Raw genomic sequence first — 12,459 nt, 5'->3', positions numbered from 1 at the left:
TAATTACGAATATGGGTCACATCCGGTCATAAATTATGTCCCTAGATTTTATCTTAACAAAACACCGTCATAAATCAGTAGTTTTTATCGAATCGTTATACAACTTTTTAAACATCTGTACTGCTCTGGACGTTTAATAGAGAGACTTGTTATCTGCAGCATTTCTAACAAGCTGTACTTATTTTTTTATGAATATGCGAGCACATCATCAAATATTTCACGATTAAAAGTTGACAACAATGCCGATAACAATGTTGTTACGTTTAACAAAGAGCTGAACAATCGGCCCAAATTATTTGTTGCTCAACCTTATAAACATCAAGTATCGCAAATTTACCGTTTGATTCCGGTTGCTTATATATATTTATCAATGAAATAAAATTGATACTTCACTGTTACTAACAGCAGAAATATCAATTTATTATTCTGTTTTGAAATTTCTTACTTCTAAATCAAACACAGGGCTGTTACACGTCATTTGACATTACGTGCGCATAAAGTATGTCGCGTATTATTTTAAAATAAAATTAAATTTCTTTTAATAACAGCAACAGGCTTGGTTTAACAGAAAGAAAAAAATGTTTGTTTCATGTAAGATCGCCATATTCTACCCCGTGAACTCCAAAAGTGAATATTTAACTTGTGACAACACCACTTAAAAATATAGCTTTTGACTCTCATTCGGTGAAATATACTTCGTTCGCACACTGAAACAAACAATAATGTTTTGTATATTTTATTCTTGTTAGTGGTTAACGACACTTTAAAATTAATGATCTGATTTAAGTCTCAGGTCAATTGATATGTTTTCAAAGGAAATCTAGATAGCCATGCATGATAAAGTGATAATGATTTAGCTTATCAAGCGAATGTATTGCTTATGTTTATGACATATATAGACCCTAAGAACATGCTGCGTAATACATGTTATTTGAAACTATGAATCTGTCTAATTAAACAAAAGAGTAATCGCTTTTTTAAATATTGCTCTTTAACAGACACACAGCGCATAATGAAAAGACAAACTGCAGAAAATAAAACGACATCTGAAAGTAAAAGTTCTTCAAATAATGACAAAACAAAACCTAAACATTATACTTCCGAAGCCGAGATTTTAAAAGACAATGAAAATAGCACAGAAAACGAAAATCTATCATCCAGTTTTTTCTTTGATAGAAGAAAAGAAAGAAATGTAAGTATACCTTATACTGCAAACGATTCAGTACCAACATCGAATGAATCAGTGAGCCAAAATGAGAACGGAAGACATTTTAAAAGAATGCCAGAAAAACAACCTTTTCGTGGCGCCAACAAAGTAAGAGATTCAAAAACTAGCAAATATCCAGCAAACGCGAAAGATAATTATCGATCGAGAAATCCACCGGATTCTTCCGATTTTCGGACTGAACAAATATATAAGAATTCGCAAAACCTGGACATAGGGGAAAAAAGAAAGACACGAGTAAAGCCTCCTAAAGAAGCGGATACAGTTCGGAAAACCCCAGATACACCAAAGAAGTCTGCAAAAATACGCTCTGAAAAAGCGCCTTTGGACACGTGTAGGGAAAGACAACACCAACCACCGTCTGATAAAACTAAACTTGTTTATGTCCATGGATGCAGACCAAAGACCTTTTACAATCAAAACCCTAAAAAGCAATGGGAGGACAAGGCAGCCCAAAAGGTCGACAATGGAAATGGAGTCACATCAGTGATTCAACAGCTGCCCATACAGTCAGACATAGAAGAGAAAAGAAAACCCCACGCATGTGCACCAAAAGCACACACAATTCAAAGCAACACACGCCCCATAACGGTGCAATCAGACACGTATAGTAAAATACATCTCTTACAACCGTCAGATAAAACCGATTCTCGTTATGTCAATGAATGCAGACCAAAGACCACTTACAATCAAAATAGTAAAGGTCATTGGACGGACAAAGCTGCCAAACACATACCCAAAACGGTGCAATCAGACACGTATAGTAAAAGACATCTCTTACAACCGTCAGATAAAACCGATTCTCGTTATGTCAATGAATGCAGACCAAAGACCACTTATAACTTTGGTAAGCATGGTAAACAATCAGAAAAAGACCCTTTTAACCATCAAGATAAGGAAAGAGACAGCAATCCAAAAACAGCAAGGAGTATGAATTCTAAAGATTTAAGTATGCAAACGCTAAAGCGACTTCTTAAAGAACATCCACCACAGGTTAGCTTTAAATTAACCTCTTCCGAAGATAATCTCGTCGATGCAATTCAAAAAACTGCAGAGCAAACAGAATATCTTGAAGTGTTCTTAGAAGTAATTGCACATGCTTTCACAAGTCAGTCCAGCACACTAACAATGTTGTTTGAGGTACTTATGAAGGAACATTTCTTTACAACTCTACTGGACTACCTTCTAGATACACTTTCACACTTTCAAGATGAATCGGATTCAGTAAAACATGCGGTAAAACTTACAAGAGCTGCAATCAACACTTTCACGATCATCTGGGAGCAAACCGCCAGAAGCCTACTCTCATATCGCCAATTTTCCCGAGTGTTCACAGTAACTAAACAGATAATAGAAACACCTCAGCTATCGATGGAAATCCCAAAAAGGGTAAAAGATGATTGTGCAGAATATTCAGAACTAAAAAGGCAATTCGAAAGAGCTAACAAATGTAAGAACACAGCGCAATCGAATCGGCCAGCCGACGATTTCAGAATGATACCCGTTTTGCCAACGAACGATGAAATCAAGGGTTACGTTCTACCCTTTTTACGTAAGAATGTGACAGAAGGGGACTATATGGACTTAGACCATTACCTCGATGTTCAGTTTCGGCTTTTGCGCGAGGATTATGTTGGACCACTTCGGGAAGGTATTATTCAATATACTACGCAACTCCAAGATAAATCGTACGCTGAAAAAGGCAAACGGAATTCTGATTTGAAAATGTACGAACGCATACGAGTCCTCTCGCCTCACATTTCAGAACAAGGATTGTGTTACAACATGAACCTAGCGATGACAGATCGTTTACAAAATGTAAACTGGAAATTAGGAAAGCGATTAAAGTTTGGTTCTCTTGTTTGCTTGTCAGAAGATGATTTTGACACAATGTATTTAGCAACCATTATTGACAGCGACAAAATCGATGAAGGGCAGTTTGTTGTTCGGTTTGAAGATGACATCAAAACTGTCGACTTAATTCATAGGAACTTTAAAATGGCTGAAACGCCCGCCTACTTTGAATCGTACAAGCACGTCCTAGCTGGAATACAGACATTTCGAGATGGAGACCTTCCATTTGAAAGACATATTGTGTTTTGCGAGCAAAAAGTCAAACCACCGATTTACGTAAGTGATGAAACTACTTATGACTTTGGACCAATTGTAAGTAAAGAAACTAAAACTGATTCTCGTTCGAGGAATCGGAAAACAACAATTGAAAAGCCTGAACTGAGGGTGCCAATTTTGGACAAACAAAAATGGCCGTCTAGGCTATGTTTCGGTTTAGACGAGTCACAGATGAGAGCGCTTCAGAATGCGCTCACACGAGAATTTGCACTTATTCAAGGTCCTCCAGGAACAGGTAAAACATATATTGGCCTCAAAATAGCGAAGATACTTCTGCATAATAAGGCAAAGTGGGCTAGCTCCAATACAAATGCATCAACCACTTGCAGCCCAATGGTCATTGTATGTTACACAAATCACGCACTTGATCAATTTCTTGAGGGAATAAAACTGTTTTACAGGCACAACATCTTGCGAGTAGGAGGTCGTTCGTCTAGTGAACTGCTGAAAGAAGACACATTGAAAACACGAAAGAGAAATAAATGGTCAAATAATTCGCTTGTTGGCAAAATGCAAGACCTTCAAACTGACGCTAAATCTGCCATTAAAGATATTCAGTCAACAATACTTGAATTGACATTGTCAATTGATGTTTATTTGCGGAACATTATTCATGAAAATTCCCTACGCTCTGCAATAGCAGAGCCTCATTTCAGACAACTAAAGCAGTTCGATAACGGACGTTATCCGGCTATAGTTAGTTGGCTTGGCATAGAGACTTTGGAAACTCGATGTCGACAAACGGCAGCTGGTGCCGCACCTAAAGATGACGAAGTGACAGTCGATCTTGTGGATATTTCAAATGAAGGTATACAACGAAATCCGGCGTTGATGTTGAATGATATTCTCACAGACGATCCAATCACAATGCAGAAACGTGATGAGGTAATGCAGAAATTACAAAAAGAAAATGTTGCATACAGGGTAAGTAACAAGAAGGAGCAAGAGTTACATCAAGAATATACCACTTTGAGTAAAAAAATCGAAAGATTACAGAATGATCTTAAAGACAAAAAACGCATGCGGTTTCAAAATGAAGTTGAGGAAATTATTATGGATCTAAAGGACACACTCAAGCGGCTGCGACAGAAGGAGAAGATAATTGGACGAGAAATTAAGGTTGAAAAACGATTTCTATCAGAATTGAGGAAAGTTGTTCACAACCATATCCAGTCAGATGAAAAGATGAGACAAGATGAAGCTGCTTTCATACACGATATAAGTAAACTGAATTTAAACGACAAATGGAGTCTATATCGATTTTGGATACAATGTGCGATCGATCAAAATCTTGAACGCATTGATGGAAAGCGTGATGAATTCAATGCTGCCGCAGAGAGGCTTCGTGAAGCCACAATGTTGGTCGACATGGAGATAATGCGCAGTTCATCGGTTGTTGGTATGACAACAACGTGTGCAGCAAGGTATCTACCAGCATTGCGTGACATCAAACCAAAAATAGTCATTGTAGAAGAGGCAGCAGAGGTTCTGGAAGCACACATCATCACAACCTTAAGCAAAGGATGTGAACATTTAATACTCATTGGCGATCACAAACAACTGCGTCCAAACCCTACAGTGTACAAGTTGGCTGTAAAATACAATCTCGACGTATCTCTTTTCGAACGAATGATAAAAAATGGAGTTCAGTACGATTGCCTAGAACTGCAGCATAGAATGAGGCCAGACATTGCTGACATAGTTCGTCACATATACCCACAACTCCGCGATCATGCAAATGTGCAACGATACGAAGATGTGAAAGGTGTGGCAAAGAACATGCAATTCATCAACCACGGTCACCTTGAAGCGTTTGGAGATGAACTCAAATCTTACTCGAACGCCTTTGAGGCAGAATTTGCAACAAAATTGTGCAAACATTTTCTGCTTCAGGGGTACAGTCCGTTTCAGCTTACAGTTCTAACGACGTATAATGGCCAGCTTTTAGCTTTGCAAAAGCTTATGCCAAAAGACGTGTTTGAAGGGGTCAGGCTAACAGTAGTTGATAACTACCAAGGCGAGGAAAACGATATTATTATTCTTTCGCTTGTGAGAAGTAGTTCTGAAAACCGGATTGGATTTTTGAAAACGGAGAACCGAATATGTGTAGCACTTTCTCGAGCAAAAATTGGACTTTTTGTCATCGGAAATTTTGATTTACTTTCAAAATGTTCAAGGTTATGGCACAATATTTACACGGAAGTACAAAACAAAGGCGCTCTTGCCGATGGCATTCTGTTAAAGAGGGAAAACCACCCAGAAGAGCATGCAGTCCTGGCGAAAGACTCGAAATACTTTCTACAAGCCCCATTAGGGTGTTGCAATCGTGATTGTAATACAAGACTGGACTGTGGTCATCAATGTGCACAGAAGTGTCATGTTATTGATCCCAATCACGAACAATATAGATGCATGAAGATGTGCACTTTAGCATGTGAACAAAACCATCCGTGTAAGGCAAGATGCTATGAGAAATGCCCCAACTGCATGGTTCGAATTGAAAAGGTCATACCATTGTGCAATCATACACAAAAGGTACCATGTAGCCTTGACCCAGCGAAATTCTCGTGTGGTTACAAACCTTGCCCGGCAAAACTACGGTGTGGTCATCTCTGTCCAAATAAGTGTGGGGAAATTCACGAAGCAAAGTGTGTGGTAATAGTTAGAAAGTCATTTGAGTGTGGTCATTCGACAGAAGTGAAATGTTGCGATTATTCAACAGCTAAATGTCCATTTCCATGCCAGGCATTGCTCAAATGTGAGCATCGATGTAGTGGTACATGCGGCTCATGTCTGAGAGGAAGATTCCACAATCAGTGTAGTGTTGACTGCAAACGAATCCTCGTGTGTGGACACCAGTGCAAATCAGCTTGTGATGATTGTCCTCCATGCTCACGAAGGTGTGAAAACCGTTGTCCGCATAGCTATTGTGACAATCTTTGCGGCTTTCCATGTAAGCCTTGCATAGAACCATGTCTTTGGAAATGTAAACATTACAAATGCACGAACCTTTGCAGCGAACCATGCAACAGACCTCCGTGCAATGAACCTTGTCAGAAGCTACTGAAATGCAAACACCCGTGTATAGGTTTGTGTGGAGAGCCGTGTCCAAAACAGTGTAGAATATGCGACGAGCAGGAAGTAACTGAAATTCTGTTCGGAAGCGAAGATGAGCCCGATTCCCGATTCGTGTGCTTGAATGATTGCGGCCATATTATTGAACACAAAGCACTTGACAAGTATATGATGATGACAAATGATTCTAATATCATCAACTTTAAGGGATGCCCAAAATGCAAAACGCCCATTCGGAAGTGTGTCAGGTACGGAAGCGACATAAATGAATGCATCCGAAACATAGAATTGGTGAAACAACAGTATATAGGTGATAAAAAAAGAAAGAAAACATTGTCAACAGAACTGTTTCACAATTTAATGAAAGAGTATAAGACAAAGGATACGGCGGTGTACAAGAATGGAAAGCCATGCTTTCCTCCAACAACTAGGGGACGTGCCATGGAAACCTTAAACGATTGTTTGCTAGAACTTGAAATCGGTAGAAATATTGAGGCATGTGTACAACAACTGGAAACGTTAACAGAGCAATATAAACTCGCGGCATCAGTATTCAAGCAAGCTCAAAAATTTAAAAAGTTGAAATTGTCTGCAAATCAGGATGTAGAGATGAAGAAAGGTGTTAAAGTTTTGACTGACTTTCTGAATGAGACGCTCGAAAAGGTCATGATACCTAGATTGTTTCTCAGTGAACAGGAAAAAGAAGATTTTGAAAGAGAGCTTTATCGCTGTTCTTGGTATTGCAAAATACTTACAGTAGAACAGAAGCTAACAGCTAAACAAAGGGTTGAAGGAGAAAAGTACATCTTTGAGATGAAAGGTATCCTTAATAGCGAACAAATTCGCAGTGATTCGATGAGAGAAAAAATGGAGGAGACCAGTAAGCTTCTGAACGACGTGCTGAAGGTCGATGGTTTGGACATTACTGAAGAAGAAAGAATATCCATAGTGTCTGCCGTGGGTCTGTCCAAAGGTCATTGGTTCAAGTGTCCAAACGGTAGGGAATTCTAAATGAGTTTAGATAAACTGTAAATATGTAACCACTTACTGTCTAACAATTGGACTGCCGATAAGTATTTTCGTAATGATTTATCAACTTTGAAATACTATATAGCAAAATTATTGTCTTTGGGGTTTTCGATAATCGAATTTTGCACAATCGTCGCCTACAAAAGTATTTAAATGGCCGAACGTTAAGAAATGCAATACACATATACACTATTGTGGTAATAATGCACATTATTACACGATGCCCTATATAATTGTTATTCACTATTTTCGACTGTTTTAAAAATAGTAATAAACATTACAACGTCAGAGGTACGTCATGGGTTTTACCCAGATTCTAAAAATAAATTGCATATCGTTTAAACTCGTGAATTTCTTGTATTGGTTTTGTAACTTTATTTGGTTCACGGAGAATACTAAAGAAATTTAAGCGCTCAATTGTCTATACGATCAAGATCATTACCAGACGTAAACAAATCATTATCATATTTGTTTGTTGTGAAATTTCAGTAAATTCGCTTTACAAAGGTATTTGGTTTTTTTCGCGTTTGAACAAATATATGATCAGGTTATAAAACAGTTGTTGCATGGGCATTTGTGTAATAGTCAAAACTGTTGTCCCGAGGTAGAGGGGATGGCATTCTGAGCTATCGGCCTCGGGACAACAGTTCAGAAGTCATCCCCTCCACCTCGGGACAACATTTTTGACTGTTACACAAATGCCCATGCAGCAGTTATATAATGTTGTTTTTAAACCAATAACATGTAGAACATAACTTTATGTTATCTTTAATTAAAGGCCACGTGTACTGTATTGGTGAGTGCGGTGGGGCGATTCAGAAGTCAAAATGTCCCGAATGCGGAGTTGAAATAGGCGGCGAGAGGAATCAACTGACGACCGGCAACACCATTGCACCCGAAATGGATGGAGCGCGTTTTGCTGCGTATTCTGAGGAAGCTAACAACCTTGCCAATTTCAACTTTAATGACCTTTACTAAACGAAGTACGCGAGAGCAGAACATGCGTTTATAAGGTACATGAATAACCATATACTGTGCAAGTAAATAGTTCGTTCAATAATCAATGCATTGGATTAAACTTATATGTTAATGAATTCCTGCCTGAAAGAACCATTAGTTCATATATTATTTAATCTTATTACAAATCATGGCAAAACAGTCCGAATTGTAATTACCTTTTCAGATTGGTGAGAATTTAGGGTTCATGTTCCAGTCATCGTAGATGTTCACAGTTGTTGACCAGACTGTCTCACAGTTTCAAATACGGATGTTGAGATTCAATGAACTCCACTAGACTTTTCCATATCCTCGTGTTTGTTGATGGAACAGTGTGGACAAGTGTTCTGTATTTTAAACCATTTGGCTGGATGAATATTCGTAGTCGTTTCATTTTGTATATATAATCGTTCGCTAAGATGATTTATCTTACTGTATGTTCAAAGCTATAATATTAAACAGAATTATTGTGGCTTTCTATGTGACCTTTGTGTCCCAAGTATTAAATTTTGTTAAACTTGAGCCTCTTAATGTCTGCTTGTGGTTTGACAATGTGCTTGTGCTTGTCCTTGTTGTTCCCAATGATTTATTAATATTATTATATTGTTTGTAAATTTGTTGATGAAACTTGAAGGTTGAACCTCTGCTAGTTATAAAAGATAATTAGTTTTATAATGGGTGTACTTCCAAATATAATCGAACAATATGGTCATATTTAATAATATTGAATGCTTATGAAAAGTAAATTGGTTTTGATTGTATGTTGAATAAAATTTTAGTTGTCACATAGTGGTTCTTTAATGTTTCAGTTTGTTATGATTACTTGCAATTTTGTCGAACGCGATATATCTGTTTTGTACATCTTGTTAAGAGTTGCACCATTTTTTAAAACAATTTGGTAGGTATGGATTTTAATAGTGTCATGTAAATGCGTGATGTTTGCCATTTTATCTTTTTGTCCGTTATATATTTTTTTTAATTTTAACAATTGTTTAGGTTTTGCTGTTGTTGTTGTTTTTTTGTGTGTTTTTGCATACGAATACGTTTGAATTTGTATTTATCTGAATGCTTACATAAGTGTTGTTAGCATGTGTTTATTTAGAATATTAGACTGTTGATGATTGCCTTGTCTTATATGGGGGTTGGGGACCTACCTATCATCTTTAGCTGCCATATTTTTTCATTATTGTGCGATGGGAGACTATAATAAATGTATAGAGGATAATTGTATACTTTAGAGTAAAATCATAACGTATTTCACCAAGTGAGCATGCAAAATCACGACTTGTGTTATATTCACTTTTTCACGGTGTTTTATATATAGAGATCTTATTCTGAAACATACATATGTTCATTTTTGTTATATGCCTCAATTTGTAATAAATAAATTGAATTACATTAGAGGAATGCACCAAAATGTATGTCCACGTAACGTCGTTTCGGAAATGACGTCCTTCATATTGTGTTACAGCCCTGTTTGATTTTGATAGCAAAACGAGCTTAAACTTCAAAAAGAGTATTAAATATATCAATTTGATATTTTCATTGTTTGAAACTGTGAAAATTGTTTATATTTCACTGATATATCTCTGTAAACAACCTGGATATTATGACGGTTTATGGCTTTATGAACGTCTATATGTTATTTCCATTATGTAATGTAAAAAATAGCCCTAACGCACCAGTATTGTTCGCCACCCCTATATGTAATAGTTAGATGACATGAACTACAATCTTTATGATTGGGAATGGGCGGATTGAGCGTAGCGAACGAGCCCTTCTTCATCATTAAAATTTAATTCAGGTCATCTTACTGATTAAGAATACAACCTCATTGGCTGATGCATTGTCAACGCAAAATCTGACGTAGGGATTGTGGGCCGAATGAGTGACAGTAGGCTGACCTTTAACACCCACGAAAGTTGAAATTCCTAATGATTAACCCTTGCAGTACTGAATGATTGCTTCTCTGCATTGCATTGGCTGGAAATGTAGGTTGTATTCTAACATTTGTTTGTAAAACATGTGACAATAATAACTAGATAAATGATATTTTTACTTGCATACTAGATTGATGATAATGATTTATGATCGTGTCTATCTGATTATTGTTGTTGTTAATGTATTAACCATTTCTATTTACATATATGTACCTTTGGCTTTGAAATTGATTTTTTAAAATCCTACAATCATACGCTACTTTTTCTCTTTCTTATGTTTGGAATAATCAAACTACTTTTAAGAATTCCTTGATTTGACAATTGATTTGACATACATGTGTATCATAACCACTGTGTACGTCTGTAGTTAAAATGAATAAACTAATGATGAATATTCTATCAATCGTTTGTCAACATTGTATCAAGACATGGTACTTTGGCCGAAGCCTAATTTAAATGTGAGAGTGGTCATGTAGTAACGTGTCAGCTTCTCACCCCACACCATCCGGTCGTCAGTTCGAGGCCAATACTGGTTTTCATTCAGATAGAAGACAGTTTTACTATGCGCTTGTTAGAAACACTAGGTCGGAGGAGCAACAGAGGAAGGAGGAGAGGAAAGCCTTAAATGCTGAAAGACAAATTTTACATCAATATTAAAGCGACACTCGTATTTAAAATTAATACATACACATGTATTACAAGCATAATTGTTGAGCCTTTACTACTTACTAAATAATGCAATTATGGAAAGTTTTAATTATTGATAACAAGATTGTAAGCTGAAAACTAACAAATATTTAAGACTGGTGGGTCCTAAAAGGTTTACAGTAATCAACTGTCGCCTTAAAGGTAGAAAACCCGATTTTTCTGCAAGTTTCTTTCAAATTTAACACGGTATCCTTCATTAGAATTATTGTTTTCTATATGTTTTCATCCTTTTCGATAAAACTTATTTATGAGTACGAGTGCATCTTTGAAATATCACAAGCCATACATAATGGAGTAGCGACAACAGAACGGCCATTGCAGATTCAAATTACCTTACATAAAACAGCACAGACTCAACGTTACGTGCATTGAATACGTGTGTGCGAACAGAAATTGTTTAGGAATACTTTAGTTCTGATTACTTTGTATTGTAATTGAAATCATATTACAAAGAATATTCATATGAAAAACTACAGAAACAATCTCAGTAGTCGATAGTTTAAACTTAAACATAAACATAAACCCCGTTTAATGGCACAGGGTAAACGCCAAAGACATAGAACACAAAAACAAGCAATCAAAACTAGAAAGATAGAACAACAGCACAAAACTCCACAAACAACACAGTGCATACATACTACATGTATATAACAAATGCTTCGTCACACTTGGCCACATATGTTTCAACTACGTCCTCATAATTCTGGTAGGAGGCAGTCAGAACTTGATCAACGTAGAAGAAACAAAGTAGACATCTATAAGGACGTGGTAAGGTCTTTTTGGTCGTGAAGGACGTGAGCGGCCTTTGAACATGTTCAATAAAACGTAGTGACGACGTGGTCGAATCAGGACGTAGTAAGAACTTAATGAGAACGTATTAACGACGTAATGTTTGTAGTAAAAGCGTAAATAAAACCTAAAAGGAACTTTATTGACGTAGTACGAGCGTGGTACTGGTCGGAAAATATTGAATAGCGTTCTCATCGCGTTGTCTCTAGGTGGCATTGCGTTCTTGCTACGTCAATGGAGTTCTCACCACAACCTCTCCACGCTTTACTACGACTATGGTACGTTCGTGCCACGTTGAAGAAGACCTCATTCGGTTGTTTATACATTCTTTCGGTGCTTAACACGCCTAAGACACGTTTATATCAGGTTCTTACCACGTCCTGTCAGGTTCTGAACAGTGATCATGTATAAATACGGGATTCAACTCGCCTATAACTTCATTTTATACCAACACTAGATATGAATGAAAAATAGGCCAGTTATAGATAGAACACGATAATTCAATCTCGATCACATTTACAAATAAATTCAAGTCATAAGAACGTAGTGAGGACGTAATAAGAACTT

General features: G+C 37.0%; 1 protein-coding gene across 1 annotated transcript; it reads left to right on the top strand.

Moving 5' to 3' along the window:
• Positions 1-1,110: 1,110 nt before the first annotated feature.
• LOC128219343 (NFX1-type zinc finger-containing protein 1-like) lies at positions 1,111-9,016 on the top strand. The gene is made up of 3 exons (XM_052927152.1): positions 1,111-7,427; positions 8,238-8,472; positions 8,643-9,016. Exons 1-2 carry the CDS (start codon positions 1,280-1,282, stop codon positions 8,435-8,437), a joined length of 6,348 nt encoding a protein of 2,115 aa, XP_052783112.1. The 5' UTR covers positions 1,111-1,279; the 3' UTR covers positions 8,438-8,472; positions 8,643-9,016.
• Positions 9,017-12,459: the final 3,443 nt, after the last annotated feature.

Source organism: Mya arenaria, chromosome 15, assembly GCF_026914265.1.
Source record: "Mya arenaria isolate MELC-2E11 chromosome 15, ASM2691426v1".
Taxonomy (NCBI): Eukaryota; Metazoa; Mollusca; class Bivalvia; order Myida; family Myidae; genus Mya; species Mya arenaria.
This window is presented reverse-complemented; position numbering and strand designations above follow the sequence as displayed.